This window comes from Elephantulus edwardii, unplaced genomic scaffold, assembly GCF_000299155.1.
Source record: "Elephantulus edwardii isolate Elephantulus edwardi_28Jun2011 unplaced genomic scaffold, EleEdw1.0 scaffold00045, whole genome shotgun sequence".
Lineage (NCBI taxonomy): Eukaryota > Metazoa > Chordata > Mammalia > Macroscelidea > Macroscelididae > Elephantulus > Elephantulus edwardii.
Window position 1 is genome coordinate 1,491,193 of NW_006399795.1, and position 23,309 is coordinate 1,514,501.

General features: G+C 52.5%; 1 protein-coding gene across 1 annotated transcript in view; it reads right to left on the minus strand.

Annotated features, from left to right (window-relative positions):
- PTCHD2 (patched domain containing 2) overlaps positions 1-23,309 on the minus strand; it is a 33,147-nt gene that overhangs the window by 1,242 nt on the left and 8,596 nt on the right. The window contains exons 3-19 of the mRNA XM_006885755.1: positions 22,209-22,345; positions 21,143-21,277; positions 20,341-20,501; positions 17,679-17,818; positions 15,467-15,615; positions 15,210-15,371; positions 14,649-14,810; positions 12,412-12,525; positions 11,388-11,524; positions 10,099-10,283; positions 6,784-6,914; positions 6,533-6,705; positions 5,512-5,638; positions 4,879-5,024; positions 1,689-1,848; positions 1,045-1,158; positions 441-607 (exon numbers count right to left, since the gene is read on the minus strand). Of these exons, the coding sequence (XP_006885817.1) occupies positions 441-607; positions 1,045-1,158; positions 1,689-1,848; positions 4,879-5,024; positions 5,512-5,638; positions 6,533-6,705; positions 6,784-6,914; positions 10,099-10,283; positions 11,388-11,524; positions 12,412-12,525; positions 14,649-14,810; positions 15,210-15,371; positions 15,467-15,615; positions 17,679-17,818; positions 20,341-20,501; positions 21,143-21,277; positions 22,209-22,345 (2,500 nt within the window). The remainder of the gene's footprint in view (positions 1-440; positions 608-1,044; positions 1,159-1,688; positions 1,849-4,878; positions 5,025-5,511; positions 5,639-6,532; positions 6,706-6,783; positions 6,915-10,098; positions 10,284-11,387; positions 11,525-12,411; positions 12,526-14,648; positions 14,811-15,209; positions 15,372-15,466; positions 15,616-17,678; positions 17,819-20,340; positions 20,502-21,142; positions 21,278-22,208; positions 22,346-23,309) is intronic.

Below are 23,309 nucleotides of genomic sequence, written 5' to 3' on the forward strand. Positions count from 1 at the left end.
GCTTCTTAAAGGTCACCTCCTTGAGAATCCCAAGGACCAGCGCCCTCTGCACACATGGCGCTGAGTCAGAATTGACTCAAAAAGATAACCAATGGTAACAGATAACCTGGGGTCATGACCAGGATGGCCACACCCATGATGCAGGCTGGACAAGGGGGGCCAGATGGGTGGACTTGAAGCAGAAAGGGCCCTTGGGTGATACCTGGTCCAGATCTCTCAGTGCTCTCTTGGGGAGATGGGAGTTGGAGGGAATAGGCTCATTCCAGGTCCTACTAGGCTCCTCTGGCCAAGTGGCCTTAGCAAGAGTCCCGTAGGGTTTGGCACTTGGACATCTCTGGCTAGGAGTGGATTCAGGGGTTGGTCAGGCCCCAGGGGGAGTCTCTGAGCTGCACTGAAGTTGGAGAAGGTAAGCTGGGGGATAATGTGCGAAGAGGGCTCACCTCAGCCTGGTGGGGGGGCAGGTTCTCTCCGGCTAGCAGGTAGCCCTCAACCAGATGGACGCAGTAGTCTACGGAGGAGCCGACCAGGATGGACAGTGAGATGGCCTCCACGGCGCCCATCTCCCAGCCGCTCCAGTACATGATGGTGACCACGAGGCAGACGATACCTGCAGACAGGGAAGCATGGCGGTGGAGGGATGGGTGGTACTAGAGGGGTGGGTGGTGGTGGAGAGGGTGGCAGTGGAGGTCATTGGCCCAGCCCCAGGAAGGGTGTGGGTGGGTTCACAAGGCCACTGGGGAGGGAGAGGCCTCACATTGGGCAGAGGGGGCAAGGATGGTTAGGGTCAGAGAGAAGAAAGCTGAGGAAGGGGACAGGTTCCCTCGGAATGAACGCTGACAGCTGGCACTGTCTGGCTCCCCTGGGGGAGTTCCTAAGTGTGGTGCACAGGACGGGGGTGGTGGTGGTGGTGTAGACCTCTCTGCCTGGATTACGGGTAGGCATGGGCATCAAGAGGGGCCCTGTTAAGTGTGAGACTTGGCAGCTGAGGGGCTGAGCTGAGGTCACCGGTGAGATGTGTCCGTTCTTGTCCCCACACCCACGTACCCAGGATGCTCAGGAGCACGGGCAGCAGGAGCAGGATGTGGGTGGTGAACACGGCCACGGCGGCCACACAGATGAGCAGGGAGAGGACCAGGCCGTACAGGGCGCTCTGCACTCCTGGAAGGCAGGAGAGGAGAGCCTCAGGGGGGCTGCCAGGCCTGCAACTCTGCCGCCCCCCACCCCCAGCGCACGAGTGACTGGGGTTACACAGATGGACAGTCACTGTGTCAACGTGGGCAAGCCACCTGACTTCTCTGAGCTTCCCTCTGTAAAATGGGGTGACTGACGGTAAAGAGTTAATGCAGGTGATGCCCTCAACCAGCACAGGGCCTGGCACTGACAAAGGGCTCCGAAGTGACAGCTGCCACAAACCATCCATTACTCTTTGGGGTGGCCTGGTTCAACGCCACAGAATGCGACTGGACAGCCCAGAGCAGGAAAGGACTCAACCAGCAGGTTCCTGATCAGGGATCTGGTCCATGTCAACTTGGCGTCTAGGGTTCTTGGCCACGGCGAGAAGGTGTCAAGATCACCGCGTGGATGGGCCAATCAACAGGCCTCCCCTTCCTCCCTCGGGGATGGCCTCGGTGTCAGTCCTGCCTTCCCGCCAGGCGCAAGGTCGGGGTCAGCAGCTGCAGTGCACTCGCCTATGATCTCCATGAAGATCTGCTTCCAGTGCTCGCAGGTCTGGAAGCCGCGGCGCAGCGCCGAGCCCTCAGGGAAGGTCTGTAGCTGCTGCTGCAGGAAGCTCTCCCAGCGCAGGTAATCCGAGTAGGTCTGGAAGGAGGACTTGCCCTTGTATGTGGTCTGTGGGGACACGAGCTGGTGAGAGAGGCTGGGGCGGAGGGGCAGTCCTGTGGCCTGTCCTCCTCCAGGGTGATGTGGTCAGTCCAGCCGGCCCCTGACCGCCTACAAGTGATGTGGGTGTGATAGACAAGCCACTCCAAGTCTAGTTTCCAACAGCTTTTGGGGTGTGTGAGATCCTGACTGCAGCCGGCTTGCCTCTCACTGGAATGTTCTCATTATTCTTATTCCCCAACATACGCCGAACTCCTAACCCTTGTACCTGGTGGGTGAGACCCAGCCTGGAAATATGGTTTGCTGCTATGTTCATGAAGCCATACCAGATTAGGCTGGGTCCTAAACCCAATCACTTTCAAGTTATATAAAGATGAGACACAGGGAAGAGAGATGCACCAAATTACACCCGTCCCTCTCCAGCAGGGCCACGCTGAGTCCTCCCCCAGCTCTCAGTGCTTCCCTAGCTCCTGTCACGTGGGGGGTGACTGCCAGGCACTGTGCTGTCTCCAGTCTGGGCTGTGAGCACACAGAGGAGGACCTGACCTGTCTGGTTCACAGTGCCCTGCCCTGTGGGTGTCCTGGGAACAGGCACTGGTTGCCCTTTGAACTTTTCTGTCCCTTGCTTACCCCCATCTGCTCTAAGGGGGTGCGGGTGGAGTCCACGTTGGACGTGGCTCATGTAGAACCTGTGGGGGTGTCTCTGGGCCCTGCCTGGCTGGCCAGCAGCATCCATACTTGTGCAGTAAGTGGCACAGATAGCAGGAAAACAGGGCCGTCAGCCAGAGAGCAAGGAAAGTCCCTCACTTGTAACCATACTGTTATTCTCACTCCCTAATGCCCCTGGGTGAGATTAAATTGACATGGTAAGTGGGGCAATGGGATTAGGTGTGCTCGAGTCGGTGAGGCTGGTTCAGGATAGGCCAGAGTTCAGAGCTGTTGTACACAGCTATGAGGTGCGGGCGATTCGATGGCACATAACAACAACATTTTCACAGGCTATCTCTGTATTTCTTCTCATTATGGGCAGGAGGAGGCCAGGATCTTTCACCTGGTTTTGCAGATGAGGAAAAAAGGTGGTGCTGATGGATCTGGAGGCATCCTCCCCGGCTGGTACTGATGCTTAAGATATTCAGCTGTGAATGGAATAGGTGGAGTTTTAAGTTCACCCAGAGATGCCAGCATGGCTTAAAATCAGGAAAGGTGTGTGTCAAGGTTGTATCCTTTCTCCAAACCTATTCAATCTATATGCTAAGCAAATCACTTGAGAAGTTGAACTTTATGAAAAAGAAAAGGGCATCAGGATTGGAGACTTATCCATGTTATGCAGATAACACAACCTTGTAGAAAGTGAAGAAGACTTAAAACATTACCTGCAGAAAATCAAGGACTAAAGGTGGCCTAGTGGCAAGAAGCTGCACTGTAAATACCAAAGGCACACAGTTCAAATCAACCAGCTGCTCCTCAGGAAAAAGATAGGCAATGTCCTCCCGTGCAATTAACTGACTCAGAAAACTGCAGAAGGGTCAGCTATGGGTTAGTTCTGACTTGACAGTACACAACACCACAAACCTTCCATATGGATCACATCTCAACATCCAGGAAACAAAAATCCTCCAGCACTAGGCCAGGCAGTATCATGATAGATGGAGAAAAGATTTCCATTTACTTGCATCTACAATCAACACCCATGGTAGCAGCAGTCAAGAAATCAAGGATGTGCTGCACTGGGAAACCCTTCCATCAAGGACTTCTTCAAAGTGCTAAAGGAAGGATGTCGGTCTAAAGACTAAGATGTGTCTGAGCCAAGTCATGGCATTCCCAGCTGCTTCCTATGCATCTGAGAGCTGGACAAGGAGTGACGAAGACAGAAGAATCGATGTCTTTGAATTGTGGTGTTGGAAAACAGTGCTGAATGCATCATGGACCGGCCAAAAGGACAAGTGTATCTTAGACATGTAACCAGTGTACTCCTTAGCAGGATGGTTAAACTCTGTCTCACATGCTTTGCGCATAATGTCACAAGGGGTCAGTCCCTGGAAAAAGACACCCTGCTAGGAAAGGCAGAGGGTTTGAGAGAGCCCCTCTGGGACAGTGATTGTAACAATGGGCTGGAGCACGGCAGGGGTTGTGAAGACGGTACAGGATAGGGCAAGGTTCCGATCTGGGCAGGCAGAGGGGCAGACCTGCGCAGTTCTGTGGAGAGAGGGGCTAAGACCAGAGGCCCAGGTCAGGGCCTAGGTGGTGTCAAAAGGTCAGAGAGGCAGCAATGAGGAGTTGGAGGTGACCAGCTGCCTGGTTTCGAAGGAACTCTCCAAGTCAAGCACTGGGCCTGTAGGCCAGGGCCTCTGACTCTGACAGGACATGTCCTAGGCTTTCCGTTCCCAATGCCCAGCGTCCCTAGAGCCCAAAGGCTGCAAATGACATGGACTCTGGGGTTAGGAGCATTATAGATTAAACTATGTGCCCCAAAACATATGCAGAAGTCCTAATCCTTTTGTCTTGTGGGTGAGATACTGTCTGTGAAGAGTGTTGTCTTTGGCTGTGTTACTGAGTCCAAACCAGGGTAGAGCAGGGGCCTAAACGTAATTGGTCCCAAGTTATAAAAAGAGCGGATGAGACACGGGAAGACAGACTCCATGTGAGGATCTGCGACAAGTCAAGCAGCCCAGGAGCACCCAGGGCTACAGACGGGGAGAATCAGACATGGCCTAGACCCTGATTTGGACCTTAGGCTCCAGAACTATGAGAAAATAAGTTCCTGTTCTTTAAGGCTACCTTTTTAGGGTGGCATCAGATAACTCAGACAAGAGGGCACATTCACACGGGTGACTGGAAACTAGGGGCTGCCTGTGTGGGAGAAACAGGTCTGCAGTCAGACAGACATGGCCAGTAACTGACTCTGACACTCATTAGCCATGTCTGTGACCTTGAGCAAGTTGTCCCCACACTCTTCAGAGGGATGTCCCTAATCTGGGACTCAGGGGGAGGACCACATGAGGCCCACACCCCTCATAGCGCCAGGGTGCCTGGGCTCACCGACTCGAAGGCCATGGAGATCCACTGCACTCGGCCCTCCTTGACGCCCACTGCCCCGTGGGACAGCTGCCCGGGGAGCAGGTTGGGCTCCGGAAGCTCCTTGCACTCAGGGTGCAACATCTGCAGGAAGGAGGAGATGCTGTAGCCTGTGGGAGAGGACGAGAGGGTGTCAGGTGTGGGCGGGGCAGGAGGGCGGGTCTGGGAGACCATCCCCCTCCACCCCTGTTCCAGTGTGGGAAGGGCGAGCTTCTTTCCAAGCTCAACCTCTTAGATTTCATGAGTAGGTGAGACTGATGTCACTGTAAAACCAGAAAGGGACATGTGTCCCTGGGTGGGTGGGAATGACATTGTGGACCCTCTCAGGGAAAGCCTGCAACTTTGTCAAAGCTACGGCACAGTCACGGGTGTGAAGGTGCATGCCCACCACACAGTGACCACCATGTAGACCTCTCAGTCACCATGCCCCTCACAGCCATTCTCTGGACAATACTAGAGTATTCGCCTCACCGCTGGATGGACACACACCAACAGATCCACACCGGGTCCACGCGTCCCTCAGGTGGTCCGCACTCGGGCCCTGGCCTCCCCGGCCCACACTCCTCCCCAGTGAGCTGAGCCCCAGGCCCTGCGCACCTGAGGGCAGGCACTGGGCCCCGCCTGGCTTCACCAGCTCTGTGTTCCTCCCGATGGCCTTGCAGAGGCGACACAGGTGCCCAATTTCTTTGAAGAGGTCGAAGCTGCTGTCATAGATGACGCTGCCCTTTCCCAAGGAGACACAAGGCAGTGTGGCCGCTCAGTGAGAAGGGGCCTCAGCTGAGCCTGCCGTGTCTGGTGAGACCCTCCGGCAGCTCCTCGCTCTCATCAAGAGCATCACTTGGGGCCCCTCGGCATGACCACCCACCGTCCCAACAACTGTGCTCTGTCCGCTCCGACTGCGTCCATCCCTGCCCACCTAGCACAGGCCCTGAGCCTCCCCCGCCCCGCTCTGCTTCCCTTGATGCTGTTCCCTCACTCCTCACTCGGTCCAACCAGACCCTCCCGTTCTTAGTCTCCTCCCAAACTTCCTCCTAGACACCTGCTGCCTTACAGTCTAGACTGAATGCAGACCTCGGATTTCACCCTGGTCCCTAATGAGCTCATGTCTGAAATCCCTGCACCCCTGGCTCGACTCTTCTCTCAAAGGCAGAGTGACACCCACTAGCCCTTCTGACCACGAGCTCTGAGCACCCCCATGTGCTTATCACTGAGGACAAAGCTCAGTCAACCCCACCTCCATCTGAAGGCTTGACCCTGAGTGGGACACAGACACCCACGGAAGAGGGGAGCCCGGCCACAGAGCCAAGGTTTGAGGCCAAGCCTATAAGGTACAGAGGGGGCAGAAGGGGCTGGGGGCTGCTTCACATATTGATAATCTAGCTCCTAAACTACTATGTGAGGTGACCCTGCTTCCTAGGTGACTCTCAGAGTTCAGCCCTGCCAAGTCCCTGAAAAAAACCAGGTCCCCCACTGGACCCACGGGCCTCCTGGCAAGCAGCGGGGATGGGCAGTGAGGAGGCAGGTTGGTGGTCCGGACCATTTGCAAACCGGCTGCAGTGGGGGCCTCCCTGTCACCTCCTTTGGCAGAGACCACAGTGGGGGTGAGGGGCCTGTGTACCGGGTCTCCAATGACGTGGTTGTCCACTTGCCGAGTGCGGTTGATGCCTATAATGCCGAAGACCACGAAGACCATGGCCCCTGTGTCCACCAGTGGCCGCACAGCGGGTTTCCCGCAGCCTGTGTTCACACAGGGGTTGAAGCCGAAGGTGGCTGAGAGGCGGGCCTTTGGGACTGTGGAGAAGGAGACACAGCTGTGATGCAGGGTGGGGTCCAGGCCTCAGGTGCCTGCTGTGGTCTCCTCACAAGTACCTTTCTCACTGGGCACATAGAAGAAGCCTCGGGCAGGACCGTCAGGGCTGGAGCTGAGCAGGCAGCCAGGGGGTGCTGTGCACACACGTCCGTGGAAGGGGGGCTTGCGAGACTGGGCGAAGTAGAGCTTCCTGTGGAGGCAAGGGAGGCCGGGGCTGAGGCCGGGCACATGGGCAGGGTCAGGAGAGGCTGAGGCCAGGAAGCTGGGTAGAATCAGGGAAGGCCGGCGCTGAGGAAGGCAGCTGGACAGGGTCAAGGGAGGTTGGGGTTGAAGGTGGGCAGCTGTGCAAGGACAGGGGAGGCCACAGCTGAGGATGGGCAGCTGGGTAGGGTCAGAGGAAGCTTGGGCTGGGGGTGGGCAGCTGGGTAGGATAAGGGGAGGTGGGGTCTAAAGGGAGGTGGGGTCTGAGGGTGGGAGGGTAGGGAGGTGGGGTCTGAGGGTGGGGCGGTGGGGTCTGAAGGTGGGGAGGTGGGCAGTTGGCCAGGGTGAGCGGTGGATGGGGCTGAGGATGGGCAGCTGGGCAAAGTCAGGGGAGGTAGACAGAAAGGGTCAAGGGAGGCTGGAGCTGAGGTGGGCAGAAGGGTGAGGCCAGGGGAGGCTGGGATTGAGTCCAAGTAGACAGGAAGGGTGAGAAGCCAGGCCAAGAGGGCTGGGAGGTATAGGGATACACAGGATCACCCCACATATGGTTGTGGGTTCAAGTAACAGCTGAAGAAGGTGTCCAGGGCTGAGTACTGGAGGTTCTAATTACAGGCCCACCAGGTTACTGCATAACACTCGCTAAGACCCTGCCTCTCTCTGGGCTTCAGTCTTTCTGGCATGAAGCGTGGAGAAGACCAGCAGTTTTCCAACCATCCTCCAGGAAGTCCAACATTCCACAGAGGGACCTGAGGTACAGCCTTGAGGGGACCTATTCGGAAGAACCCCAACTTGAACTGTTGTTATTATTGCTACATGCCGAGTCAAGTATGACTCAAAGTGACCCTGTGAACAACAGATCCGAACCCTGTCCAGTCCTGTGCCAGCCTCATCATCTCTGACACACTTGGGCATATTCTGCAGTCACTGTGTCAATAGTGCTGGTTGAGAGTCTTCCTCTCTTTTATCATCCCTCCACCTTTCCAAGCATGATGTCCCTCTCCAAGCAAAAGCCTCTCCCAGCACGTGCCCAAAATATGTGAGACAAAACTTTATCATCTTTGCCTCCAAGGAGCACTCTGGCTGCACCTTCTCTAAGATGTATCTGTTTGTTCTTTTGGCAGTCCATGGTATATTCAGCACTCTTCTCTAGCACCACAGCTCAAAAATATCAGTTCCTCTTTCATCATCCTTATTCACTGTCCAGCTCTCAGATGCATAGCCAGTGACTGAGAAGACCACAGCCTGAGTCAGGCGCACCTTAGTCCTCAAACTGACATCACTGCTCATTGGTAACCTGGACAGTATGGTGCCTCAAATTCTGCTTTTAAAAAAGGTAAAAACAGAAGGATAACCAGTAAGATGTGTATGGCTATCCAAAGAGGGAAGAAAAGGGGACAGGGGGGTTGTGGGAAGGGAAGGGGGCCAATTACAAGGTCACAGAGTTTGGTGAGTGGAGGGGGAGGGGATAAACCCAATGTACATGAATGTCACAAAATGCAAACAATTTATTGTAGGCAAACCAATAATAATTCAAAAAAAGGTTCAATAGTCAAGCAACTTGCTAACCACTGGACTTGATGCTCCTCAAGGATCTCTGAAGATCATTCTAAGCTCACCTAGATAGCCTGACCCTTGGTCACTTTGTGAGGAACTACACAGGGGTGTACTGAAGGCTCAGGAAAGGGCATGGAGAGCCAATTCCACTTCACTCTCTGGATCAAAATATGCCAAGCTGGAAAGGCCCCAGCAACAGCCATAGTACCACCTCTTGCCTTTGAACTGATCCCCCTGGCTCCAAGCCAGACTTCAGCGCATGTGAGTGCTTGGTACCCTGAAGAGAGTTACCGGCCAGAGATGAAGTCCCCCAAGTGTCTGGCAACGGGGTCTGGCACCGCTGGCCTCTACCACCATGACACTGGGTGTTTTCAGAGCTGCTGACATGCCATCTCCCGCCGGGCAGCTTGAGGACAGGAGGAGCATCTGCCCTACCATCCCCGTCTTGCCAGCACTCGGCTAAGGCAGGGCACACAGTCAGTGCTCAGAGTTAGCTAAAGAAATGCAGGATGAGAGAGCAGATCCTCGGCTAACACAGACGGCACAGACCAATGAACAGAGCCACACTCAAAACACGGAGGCTAAAACCTGAAAAAGATGCCCAGCTGGCTCAGAGAAAACACAGAACCCACTCAACATGTACTCTGGGGGCATTTATTTCATGCCGGCTACTAGGCAGATGCTGAGTGTACAGTAGGTAAACACAACATAAATAGTCTTTTCCCTCACTGAACTACAAATGAAGGGGGGGGGGAGCATGTACAGGGAGAAAACCCAAAACTCTCAAACTCCTTGCTATCAAGCCAAACCAGCTAATAGCTGGTCCTCCAGTGGGTTTCCGTGGCTGTAAACTGCATGGGAGGAGATTGCCCATTTTTCTTTAGGAGCTGCTGGTGGATCTGAACTTGAACTATCAGAGTGGTGTGGCCTTTGGATTGGCAGCCTAACTCCCTATGGACTATGCCATCAGAGCCATCTGTCAGTTGAACGGAGGGGGAACATTAAGTATTTTCAGAATGAATTATACACTTAAAAATGTAGGTAAGAGCCTTGGAGAAGAAAGGCAGAATGTATTTGTTCACTCAGTAAATATTTACTGAGAGCCAATTACATGTTAGATGTTTGTCTTTAACAAAACCACCAAGGTTCCATGGCAGAATGCTGTATGTTCCTTGGGGAGATGGACGGTGAACCAGGAGGTCAGTGTGATTTCAGTGATGAGGGCGCAAAGAGAGAAGCAGAGGGTGGAGAGGGGAAAGACAATGGGCGGAGAAGTATTAAACAGGCGAGTGGAACCAAATCAAGCACACCAGAGCCGCTGGTGCTGAATCACAAACTCACAGCTTCAAAATACAGGACAGAGGAAAACTTCTCAGATGGTTTCAAAGATTTCAGTCTTAACAGAAGTAAATCGCCACACCTTTCTCCTGCGGAGTGGCTTTGAACTAACAACTTTCTGGTCTGCGGTCAGGCACTTAACCACCACATACCACTGCTCCTTTTGAAAATGGACAGGGGTCTTTTCTAGGTGCCTCTGACATCCTGTGTGTGCATCAGAGAAAGAGAGCAGGAGAGGAGGGTTGGGCCAGGGGCCAGGCTAATCTGTCAGGCTCTGTTACCTGCTGTGCTGTTGCTCCCTGGCGGCCACATAGAAGCTGAAGTCAAACTTCCAGCCCCGTTTGGTGTCACAGGCCAAGGTTGTCAGCATCCACTTGCGGGAGGGGCTCGCCGCCTGGAGCAGCCCTACTGTAGACATACAAGCGGTCAGCTTCTTGGTGAAGTTACCAAAAGGCGCTCTATATACCTAAGCAGTGGATTGACAGAGACAAGACACGTGACTCCGGGGGGCTGCTGTGGCCGGGGGCCCTACCTCGGGCTCCGTGTCCCCACCCTCCTCAGCAGGTCTCTAGCCTCTTCTACTCCCCAGGGTGGAGAACGGAGCCCTGGGCCAAGGCTCGGGAGGCCTGGGTTCAAGCGTGAAGATGGGCAAACCCTTTCCTCTCTGAGCCTCATTCCTTCCTCCACCTCAGTGAGCACCGAGTATGAGCCAGACCCTGTATGAGGCTCCAAGAACAGTGCAGTGAACAAGGCAGGCACAGCCCCTGCCTCACGGTTCCGATCATGATGATGTTTTCAGATGCTGTTCAGGCTATGGCTCAAATACTCAGGAAGGTAAGACAGGATAAACTGGGCGAGAAGAGGGCAAAGTGAGAGGCTGGCCAAGACAGGATTCCAAGGGGGGCAGAGGAGGCAGACGTGCATTAAGCTGGAGGGAAAGGTTTCCAGGCAGTGAGAACAGCCGATGCAAAAGCTCAGAGTCAGGAAAAAGTCTCAGACCTTGCTTTTCAAATGGAAATAGAATCTCTGGACAAATGAGGTGGTACACGTACTGTGTAAGTGATGGGTGGAACATGTTAAAGAGACAGCAATGATCTCTGCAAGGGAACAAAGCACAGGCGGATGGGCCTCAGAGCCTGGGGAGCTGGAGCAGCAGCTGAGAACAAGGTAAACTAACGGAGTGACCATTTAGTGAGCACTTACTACAGCCTGATGGTACATCCTACCAAAGCCTCACCTCATGCACCACCCAACAGCCCTGACCTGAAACTGTCATATTTCCATTTTACAGATGCAGAAACTGAGGCTCAGAAAGACTAAGCAATCTACCCAAAGACAGACCACAGACAAATGGCAGCACTAGGACTTGAACCCAGGTCTGGCTGATTTGGAAACCCAGGAGGCCACTGATGAGGCAGATGAGGGTGGGGTGGGGCTCATCTGCCTGGAACAACTCCACCTGCACAGGTCCTGCTCCCCCACCCACATGCCCCAGTGTCCACAGTGTGGCCCAAGGCCTGCCCCTCTCCCCTGCCGAATGGTGGTTCACTTAAAGACAGCCAGGGCTTACCTGGAAAGAGGTCACCTCCCCATCCCCAGGGGACACGGGCTGCCAGGGGGCAGGCAGGCTGGCGTTGAGAGAGAACCTGTAGATGGTCAGGTGGCCTCTACTCTTCGTCCTGGAGATGTACACGGTGCCCAGGGCCTCTAGGGAACAAAGGAGGGGGTGGTGGGGTGGATGGTCACCTTGACTGGCTCCTCATCCCCCTAACCCTGGATCGCACTCCTCTAGCCTGCCCACCTCGCAGCTGTACCCTGACCACCCACAGCCTCCTGCTGGCTCCTTGTATCTACTGGACCAGGCCTGTGATGACGACTGGGGGAAGCGGCATGGAGACTGGGAATGATGGTGGTGGGAGATAGGAAGATGCCTGTCCAGAGTTATATGCCAGAAGTGCCAGTGATGGGGGTCAACTGTGTGAACAGTGTGGCTAGTGTTATTTCACCAGTGGGGACAGAGACAGTGACAAATGGCCACGGGTACACCGGGACTGCCTCATGCTGAGGGCTGTTACTGTTCTGTGCTGTTAGAACTGACTCATAGCTGACTCTCCAGCATGGTTTCAGAGGCTATAAATGGCACTGAAGGAAGAATGCCCATCTTTCCCCCTCAGAGCAGCTCATGGACTTGAACTGCATGCCTTTGGGTTGGCAGTGCAACTTCTTACCATTAGGCCAGGGTAAAAGAGTGAATTCTCACAGTATACAATCTCTTTACCTATCCCTGATGGAGACCACAGCAAGGACAAGCCAGTCTGCAGGGTTCAGAAATTCCCCTGCTCTTGCCTTGTGAGGACACTCAGGATGGGTCTGCCTGCAGGGTGGGCTCCAAGAGCCACAGCAGCCAGGCTGGGTGGCAGGGGCCAGGGAAGGATCCCACTGTTCTGGCTCAGGAGAGCCCCTGAGACGGAGGGCTGGAGACTGAGCTCACTCACCTGGTTCCCTCTGGCTGGCCCAGTAACACAGTCTCTCATCCAAGAATGATTTTAATCTACCTCCATACCAAAGCCCATCAGCCCCTTTTCCCCACTGACCCTGCTGGGTGACCTCAGGCCGACTGGCCCAGGAGACCCCGGAGCCCCGCTTCCTCTTTTCCAGCGATGTCCGGATGTTGTTCTGCAGACTGTGGGGCTTCTCCTGGAAGAGACCTGCCCCACCACACCACATCAGAGATGGATACCCAGGCTTTCCCCGCTGCCAGGCTGGCCCTGAACTCAGTAGGGGAGAGGCTGGGATCTACAACTGCCCAGGAGGTATGCTCCTCAGCCTTGGGAGGTAGGATTCAAGGGTCAAAGAAACTAGATGGAACTGGAAAGAAATAGAAATATAGACTTGACAGGCATCTGTCAAAGTGGAGTCAAACCCGGCCCAGAGAAAGATACTCTGAAGCTTTTCCTACTGCCCTTCCTGTACCTCAGTCTCCTCCTCTGTCAAATAAGCACCTTCCCAAAGTGGTTGGAGACCTGAATGAGACATTGCAAGCCCTGGCCCTGGTCACATGCCCAACACATTAAAAATGCTCAACAGACAGAAGTAATCGAATATTAACATTACCAGGGATGACAAAAGACAGACCTGTTTACCCTAAACATTGTGGATTTATTGCTCTTTTGCTTTTTAAACAAGAGAAGTGTTACAGTTTAGACTTTTAAATGCTTACAACAACCAGGGAAGTCACAATTATTAGCCTCCTTTAAAAGAGAAAACAGAGGTTAAGCAGTCTGTGCAAGAAGATATGGCTCAGAATGAAAGGCACAATCCTCATCAGAATCCCCAGAGTCTGAAGCTCTCGTGTTAACTTAAACTCATGGTGTTCCCACGTGCTTCAAAGCAGAAGTGCCGCATGGGGCTTCCCACCCATGGATCAATGGCTGTGATCTAATAAGATAGACTGCCAGGTCTTTCTTTGGCCTATGGCATTGAAGAGGGTCTGGGAGTGGAACACTCTGTTTAGGTGCCAGACACTTCAGGACCACCCTAGGGTCTGTCTGTCCATCAGATAGGAGCAATATGGTTTCTCGCTTCCAGGCCCTGAGGGATGGTGACAGGGACACAGAGTATAATTTGTCCACCCAGCAGGTGGGGACAGCGGCTGGGGACGTGGCCAGGGCTGGCTCTAACTTAGGAGGGGATCGCTGGGCACCTCTCTGAGCCGCAGCCCCATTATCTTCACTCAGCTAATGCCATTTCCAAGGGGAAGGCCAGGTTAATCTGAACACTGCCCTGATTAAATGAAGGCAATTATAGCAGTCAGCAGAGCCTCTCCCATGAGCTGGAAGCTCTCGCCCAAGCATCCTCTTGTCAGGTTTCTATCACACCCCACAAAGCTGTGTGACCTTGGGTCAACTCTAACCCCTCTGCATGACCTGGATCAGAAGGCTCCTTCACTCCTCCTCTCACCACCCACTCTAGTCACCACGTCCCATGGATTTCACTTCTTAAAACTTCTCGACTCCACCCCCCACCAGCACCCTGGCCCAGCCCCTACGGCTGCTTTTCACCTAGACAACGGGAGCAGCCTCTGACCTGGTCTCCCTGCGAGGTTCCATCCCTGCACAGCAGTAGGGACCTAAGCATAGCTCTTCTCAGCTGAAATCCTCTACAGGCTTCCAATGATCCTGACCCATCAGACTTAGACCCAGCCTCACTTTCTCTAACAACCCCTAGCAGACTCAGCACTGGTTTTTCCACTTCTGGTGTTCTCCTCAGCTAAGGCCCCTTCCCTTTTCTCCCCTCCAGTCCTGGCTAATTCCTTCTCATTCTTCAAGTCTCAACTTACATACTACCTCCTCCAGGAAGCCTTTCATGATCTTGTACTACCAAGGCTTAGAGCTCTGTTACATTGGCCTGTCCCTGCTCCTGGGATGCAACTTCTCTGAGCTCAGGAAAGCTGCTTCTCCCAGTTCCAGCATCTTCCCAGAGCCAGCCAGTAACTAAGAAGATGAAATCCTTTGCTATCTGACTTATTTCCACTCATGATAGCCCCACACCCACGTTTCACAGAGCCGATCTGCTCTACTGGCTGTAATCTTACTGGAAGCACATCACCAGGGCTTTCTGCAGTGTTGCTGGGTGGGTTTGAACTGCCAACCTTTAGTTTACTAGCTGAGTGCAAATGTGTGCCATCTCCCCGTAAGTATGAGTTTAAGAGGTGCTGAGGCTCAGCGTTGTCATTGCTCGAGTCACTCAATAATGGTGAGCCCAGACCTCCCCACTGCCCAAGCAAACGGGTTTCAAAGGGCACAGGACCCACAGCGCCGGAAGCCCTCACCTGAGCAGGTGATGCAGGAGATGCCCTCGGCGCTGAGGTTATACTTAAGGTCCAGCAGCACTTGGATGTTGGTGTCAGGCCGGAAGAGCAGCGGGGCCCGGCTGGCGGGGCGGAGCCGGCTGGCGAACACCAGGGATAGGACGAGGATGGAGACAAAGAGGCCTGCAAGGAAATGGCATGCAGTGGGTGGGCTGGGGCCCCAGGCACCCCAGGAAGGGATGCTTGGATGTACAAGGCTGTGGACAAAGGCCCAGCCTAGGGGTGGGGCATGCTGGAGACGGACTCCAGGGATAGGGTCTGGCTGTTACATATGGTGTCACAAAAAGACCATTCAACCTTTTGAGGTTGTGATTAGCTGGTATTGAGTGGGTCCCAAACTTAGATGACCCTATGTGTGGGCCTGGACCACTCCATTCCATACAGTTCATACATGCTGATCTTCCCAAGGGCACCTTTGGGTTCTGCAGCCAAGTGATGACTTGTCCTCTGGGGGAGGCTGTCCCCCAGTCATCAGGCCCTGGGTGGACTGTGGGACAGAGGGGAGGTGCAGCACCCACTTACCCACGATCACCCAGCGGCTCTTGACAGCTGACCACAGGACCCAGTGGTGTAGCAACTCCTGCAGCTGGACAATGAGCTGGCCCCGGCTGCCCCTGTCAGGGGCTGGCTGCAGGCTCTCGGGGGGCACAGAAACGAGGGACACATCTCCCAGTTCTAAAGACACTGCCAGGGCAGGACAGGGGCCCATCAGAGGTCTGCCCAAACCCCAGTCAGAGTCCTTAATCCCCCATCCCCTCCAGAGTAGCTGAAGCTCTCACCTGGCTCCTCCTCCACGTTCAACAGAGGGATGTCATCATCCAGGTAGGAGATGGGGCCCTGCACCGGGCTGCCCCCCGCCCGCTCAGGAGCTGCAAACACGTCCCTGGGAAAGTGCAAGGAGCTCTTGCGGCTGCAACTCTGGTGGCAGCTGAGGAGAGAGGAGAAGGGGTGAGCCCAGAGGGTCCTGGGCTTCCAGAAGGAGGACATGGCTTCCACCCCATGTTGCTGCCCACAGGTTCAAAGCCACCCCTATCCTACACAATGCACAAGGCAACCATCACAGACTGCTGGGAGGTTGCTGCCTGACTGCCTTGCATCCAGAATCATGCACCCAGGTGCCACTCTTCCTTGGGAAGATAATGGGGGCAGCAGCCATCACCCGGGGAGAGAGGATAACTGACCACACACCGCGGACCACGCGCCGACGTGGTGACCAAAACAGGGTAGTCACTCCTTTCTTGTCACACCACTGAGCCAGAGGAGGGGACGCAGGGCTAGACCCAAGTCCTGGCTGGAGTGGGACAAAGCTCACCCCCAGGACCAGGATGAAAATCAAATGCACAGCCAGTATTTCCTGGTGCAAAGTGTCACGGGCTCTATCTCACTTAATACTCCTAGGAACCTGGCAGGGATCACACCCATTTTATAGAAAATGATACCGAGGCCCAGAAGTTAAGTGACCAGCCCTAAGTTTCAGAGCTAAAGTCCCTGGATTTCCATGTCTGATGGGCTCCGGAGGCCACTGGAACCACAACATGAGGCTAGGGGCTGGGGATTAGGGAGAGTTTAAGTGATGCCTTTGTAAATGGAATCCCTTCCTCAGGACAGTGGTACCCACTCTGCACCATCACACGGGGGTCCCTGAGGAAATGGGTGTGAGGAGGGGAGCCGCAGCCAGGCCCGGTCCTGAGCCCCTCGACGGCCCTCCCGAGCTCTCTGTCAGGATCACGCAGCCCTGCTCACCACCAACTCTGGAGTCTCTCTGAGAGCCTCTGAGCATCCCCCAGAACTCTCAACCCCAGAAAGCCACCGGGCCTGACGACGCCTCCCTCCATGCCACTCTCCTGACCACTCGGCCCACGTGACTCTGTCCTCTCAATCTCCTGCAGCAATTCTGAAAGGAACCATTCAACTGAACACAGAAGGTACAATGTCCAAATACTGTGTCTTCACCAAATCAAGAGCCTTAAGGACTCTACGTTAAACGTGATGACTGAGAACACAAGACCTAGCGTCAGATGTTTTGGCACTCAACTCTTAGAACTACTCCTTATTGGCCTTGAGAAAGTTGGTCAACTTCCTTGGACCTTGTTTTTTCATCTATAAAACTAGTGTAAGAAGACAACTGAGGTTCCAGGGTCCTTTGAGGAAAAACATCAACTAGGTCTTGTATGAAGGACCTTCCCAACACACAAAAACCCCTCCAACTCCTTGCCATTGAGTTGACTCTGATTCAATGACCCTCCATCAGCTTTCCAAGCCTATGAATCCTAATGGAAGGAGCCGCGGATAGACTGCATGTGCCGGAGCCTCACAGCCTTTCAGTTTGCCATGCAAAACGCTTTAGACTACACCCCAGAGCTCCTTCCCTATGATGCAGCTGAGATTATTTGCTGTCGAGTTGGCTCCCACTCATGAGGAGGCAATGTACAAGAGAATGAAATGACAAAGGAATGAAGTGTCCCCAGCACTGTGCCATTTACAGGGCTGTTGTTCTGCACGAGGCCATTGCTGCAGCCACTGCGAATCCCGAGCACCTTCCAACCCAGGGGCTGAGCTTTCAGCAGTTTCTCAGACGATGCTCTCCCAGGGCTTCCACTGGCTAAATTCTGAAGTAGATCGCCAGGTAGTTCTTTCTAGTTAGTCTGTAACATCCACTGAAACGTATTCACCATGGGTGACCCTGGTCTTCCACTTTGAAATGCAGTAGCTCCCAGCATCACAGTGACATTTAGGCCACCACAGTGTGACAAAGGGTAGGCGGGTGGCGGCCTGGTACATGGGAGGGGACCACAAGGGGCAACTACTGCACTGGTCATCGCCTCCTTCCCTTGGCCCTAGTGCAGGGGAGGGACTGGGTATATAGGAAGTGTTCAAAGGGTTCAGTGATGAGTCACGATGACTTTGGGAAGAGAGGCCAGTGTGCTGAGTGACCCCAAGGGTCTGTTACCTAGAGAAGGACAGACTCCTACCTAACTGCGCCCAGCTCACCTCGTCTGACAGGAATTCTCCAGCGGTGCCATGTAAAGGCTCCAGATGCCCAGGGCGGCCGGCATGGTGAAGAGCACAGCCAGCCAACAGCAGGACACGATGAGGGACATGAACAGGCCAAAGTCATGGACAGCTGGAATCTGGGACAAAGAGGGGGGAGGGCGTTTAGAAGGTCAGGTCCAGATTACACCCAGGATGAGGGAGGATGAAGACGGTCAGGGTGCCAGCTTAGGGAGGACACCTGAGGCCACGGGCGGTCTGCCAGGCAGGAAAGCCTTAGAGGAAAGGGCCGCAGTCTGGTGTGGAGGTTCCTGCCTTTGTTGTAACCCACGGCTGGGAGCCACACCCAACCCTGTGTGAGCTCTCAGGAGAGGGAGAAACAGCCTCTCAGACCAGGACGTGTGTGGTGGAGGCGGCAGAGGAGACTGCCACAGGACAGAGGCACGGGGCCCAGGCTGGCACAGGGACCTGCACAGGGAAGCACTAGTCAGAAGAAAACAGTGACCTGTAAGCACCCATGTGGAAGACACATTCCGTCACCCTCTATTTCAGTGTCTGACAAAGTCACTCATGAGAAACTAAGTCTCGGAGAGGAGATAGAACTTGCCCCAAATCACAGAGCCAGTAAGTGGCAGAGCTGGGAGGTGACCCCAGTTCTGCTGGCAGACTATCAGCACCAATGATCCAATTCAAGGCAATGCCTCCTTCAGAGTCCACCTAAGATGCTGAGAAAGCTATAGGGTCAACAAGATGGTCAGGGTGAGAGAGGAGTCACCAGAAAGTGGGTGGTAAAAGAGTTCTGCACTGGAAGTCAGGAGACCGGAGGTGTAATGAGGGTAAACTATATTTGTGTCATCACCCTAACCTCAAGGCTTCACTAAAAGGCAGTGGGGCGGGACTCCTGAGCTTGAGCCAAAGGGTCTTTACAGGAGACCTGCCAAGTAAGGCTAACCACTTACAAGCTGTGTGACCTTGAGGAGATTGCTTTACCTCGCTGGGCCTCAATTTCTGTATCTGTAAAACGGAAATGTACTTGTGCCTTCGTTTTAGGCATGCTATCAGTGGCATCCACTCCCTAAACAACATGCCTCTGGAAACTTCTATGAACTCTGATAAATGTCGATAATTACAGAAAGGCTTCAGGCCTTTTGTTCATAGGGTCACTATGAGTTGTGCTTGACTCGAAGGCAATCAACAACAACATGATGGCTGAATGTAAAAGAACTTTAGAGGGTAAATTCCCAGTAGTGGAATTGCTGGGTCAAATGGTATCTCTATTTGCAACTTTTTGAGAAAGCGCTATACAGCCTTCCACAGTGGTTGTACCATTTTACACTCCTACCAACCAGTTTCTCCACAACCTCGCCAGCATTTGATGTTTGCTGTTGTTAAATTTTGCTGTCATCCAAGCAGATATATGCACACTCATGTTTATCGCAGCTTTGTTTGCAATAGCAAAGAACTGGAAACAACCCAAGTGCCCATCAACAAATGAATGCATAGGGAAGCTCTGGTATATTCACACAATGGAATACTATGCTGCACTGAAAAACAAGAAACTCATGAATTATTATACAAAATGAGTGACCCTGGAGGACATTATGCTGAGTGAAATATCTCAGTCACAAAAGGACAAATATTGCATAGGGCCACTGTTGTAAAACGGAACTGACATCGGGGTTGAGGGAAACAGAGAAGGAGGGGAGGAATGATGCATATTGTATTGAAACAGATGAGGGAGAGAACTGTTTAAAAAGGATATATGATTGGGTATTATTTTCATGACAGGAGTCCAGAATGAAAGCTGCACAGTGGAATGGACTTGGGGGTGGGGAATGCATTACAACAAGAGTTTTTCTTTTATTTTTCAAGGAGAAGAGTGAATTGGGGTCAGGGAGAAACATGCAACAATGAATGACTGGAAACCCTATGGCTCTGTAAATTTTCATTAAAATTAATTAAAAAACAAAACAAAAACACTTTAGAAACTTCAGGGTGGAAGGGTGTTACTATTCATGAGCTTACCAAAAGCCAAAAGTCCAAATCTACTGCTGTCAAAATAGCTTCTGACTCTTCGTGACCTACTGTTGCTGTGTAGTGACCTTATGTTGTTGCTATTGTGTACTGTCGAGTCTTACCCACAGCAGGTTTACAGAAGCAGTAAATCGCATGAGAGGAGACTGCCCACACGTCTCCCTCAGAGCAGCTCGCGGATTCGAACTGCATACCTTTGGAACTGCAGTGCAGCTTCTTCCCACCAGGCCACCAGTGCTCCCTGGAGTGACCCCACAGGACAGGGCAGAACTGCACCATAGGTTTTCCAAAGCCATGAATCTTAAAGAAGCAGGCTGCCACGTTGTCCTCCCACGGAGCCGGTAGTGGGTTTGGGCTGCTGACCTTTCGGTTAGCACCTGAGCGCTTTACTACTGTGCCCCCGGGGCTCCCCTAATGAGCATCAATAATAAATGCTATTTGTATTACAATTATTTTCTCACTTGTTAAATCCTGCTAATAGGCAACTAATAACGGAAGTGGACTCCAGGGACATAGCAAGTGCCTAGAAGCAAAGGCTGCTTGGCACAAGAGAAAGGGCAGAGCATTAGCCAGCGTCCAGGTACCTATGAGGGGTGGCAGGGACAGGATGTCGGGGTGAGGCTCCCACCTGGGAGAAGACGTTAGCTGCATAGGCGGCGGCCGTGGTCAGGGAGGTGAAGAAGGTGGCCTTGCCTGCTGTCTGAATGGTGTGGATCATCCGCAGCTGTGGGTCTTCCAGGTGCGTGGCCTGGCGGTAGGTGTTGATGAACACAAAGACGTCGTCCACACCTACAGGAAGGAGTCAGGGCCAGCAGGGCAAGCTCAGCATTGTGCTGCGGTCTTCCTGAACCAACCCTCAGTGGGCCCCAGGGAGGTCAGGTGTCAGGAAGAACGCTGCTTCCCAGCTTGGAGTTCAGAATGACCCATCCTACTCTGGGCCCACCCCTAAACTAGATCCCTTCTTAATCTTAGCCTCTATCCCACCCTTTTATGTCCTTACCCACTATTGCTAACCTCTACTCAGTGAAATTTCCTGATCCTCCCATCCCTTGGGAGGGGGATGCTATGAGTGCCATCCACTCCCTAAACAACATGCCTCCAGAAACTCTTTGAACTTTGATAAATGTCGATAACTACAGAAAGGCTTCAGGTCTTTTGTTCATAGGATTGCTATGAGGTGTGCTCGACTAGAAGGCAATCAACATGATGACTGAATGTAAAAGAACTTTATAAACTTCAGGGTGGAAGGGTACCATCATATGCCAAGATCTGAGCATATGTTCAAATCCTGACCTCCAAGGTTCTGAGACCTCAGATGGGACCTTTCGGAGCTCCTAAGGAAGCCAGGATCTGCATCCAGGGAGAAAAAGATCTCTTTGGGGGAAAAGGGATCTCAAGGCACAGGCCTATTATATCAAGAAGCAACTCACCAATGCCCACTATCACGAATGCGGCCACCCCATTGAGGATGCCCAAGTACTGGACACCAAAGACCACATGGTACAGGAAGAGTGCCACCAAGCAGCTAAGTCCAATGCTGGCAATCCCAAAGAAGGACAAGAACACTGGGGGAAAAGAGGCAAAAGGGGATAAAATGGAGAGAAGCTCAAGTAGGTCATGAACTCCGTTTGGTGTTCCTGATCTTGGCTGGGTGCTGAATCACCACACAAAGCCATGCTGCACCATCCAGTCTACCAGCTGCACAGGTACTGGCCTATTTTCAGTTTTCCATGTTGAAAGAAAAGATAGAGGAAGAGGCCAGAGTGGCAGAAGAGGCCATCTCTGAAGCCTTGACTAAAACTATGTTGCCCTAGGGACCTCATCTTTGTTGCACTTAGCTTAAATGCTAGTAAACAATTATATATACATTAGTCTCTGCTACCCTAGTTAAACTAGACGTTCTGCACAAATAAGAACTGAGCCTGTTAACTGTGGACCAGTGGATCCTCAATACTGAGAGCATCTGGCACATAGCTGGTGTGTAGCAAGTATTTATTACGTGGATGAGTCTATGTCTTTTTCATTATAGAAGGCATCATTCCCTCTCCCTCACCTGAGCAATTCAGAATGCCAACTGTACACAGAAGTAAGAGGCAGTTAGTGCACACGGGGAGGTGGTGTTAGCAAAAGATGTTTGGCAGTGAACCAAGGAACAAAAGGGCAGCTGACATGAGATTGTAGAACAGGCTACAGAACAATCCATAATATCACAGACTCTGAAAAACAAGGCTTATCAGGAGGGAAACGTTCATCAAATGTCAAAAAACCAAACTATGTGGGGGATCAAAGGAGTAAGGCCACTGGGTATGGCACAAACTCCCTCTGGACTTAAGTCTGCCTGGGGTTGTAAGATGTGTTTGAGTCTTCCCTCCCCACTCCCCATTCTGACAGGCTAGCTTCAAGACTATTTCCTGCACTTATGGGTGGGCCAGACATGAGCAAAGCGGGAGGAGAGAAGGGTGCTGGCTCCAGGTCGGGTTTTCAGAGGAGCCCTACCTGAGCAGGAGGTGAGAATGTAGACAAGGGCGGCGATGCAGCTGCTGCTGATGAAAGCCAGGAGCATGTCATTGTTGAAGGTTCTGCGTACCTCGTAATCGAAGAGATCTGTTCCTCCATACAGAACCTGGACTTTGCTAAAGAAGGGAGGCCATGGGGAGAGGAGAGGTGGGAAGGTGATTAGAGATGACTATTAACACTTACAGGTGGACAAGAAACTATCCATCCTGCCAGTAATTCTTTACATTAAAATCACCTGGGAGCTTTCAAAAATCTCGATGTCCAGGCCATATCTAGGCTAAATAAGTCAGAATTTCTAAAGCTAAATCATCAGTACTTTTAAATCTCCTAGGTGACTCACCTTAAATCTCTCATTTGTATGAGCAAGGCTGAGAACCACTGCTCTAGGCTGAGTCAATTAGAATTCTATGTTATCGTCCCATTTTAAATTACTCACAGTAAATTTCTAAATTAAAACTGGCTTCCAGACACTCAGTTTTACACTGCTCCCGAGTTTGCACTTAACAGAAGTTATTTTTAGTAAGGAAAAACAACCAAGTTTGTCAGTCTGGGTTTAAAACACAAACATGAGTGACATCTGCTTCTGGCCAACATGGAGTAAAAGGGTCTGGGTATAACCTCTCATAAAAACAACCATGAAATGAGAAATATTTTTTTAAAAAAGACAGTGAAGATAAAAAACAAAAGGAAGTGATTCCTGAAGATCCTCTTCAGGCATTAAGATGGTACCAACTTACTACTATAAGAGTTTTCAGGTATCAGTGCTGTTAATTGTTATGTGCTGTCGAGTCATCTGCGACTCATAGCAACCCTAGGTACAACAGCCCTAACCCCTGCTCTATCCTGTGTCAATCTTATTGTCTTTGACACACCTACCCCTCTTACCGCAGTCACTAAATCAATCCATCTCATTGAGGGTCTTCCTCTCCTGCTCTGTCCCTTCACCCTTCCAAGCATCATGTCCCTTTCCAAGGACTGGTCCCTCCTTTCAACATGTCCAAAGTATGTCAGATGAAGCTTCAGAATCCTTGCCTCCCAGGAGAAGCCTGGTCTCACTCTCTCTAGGATGAACCTGTTTGT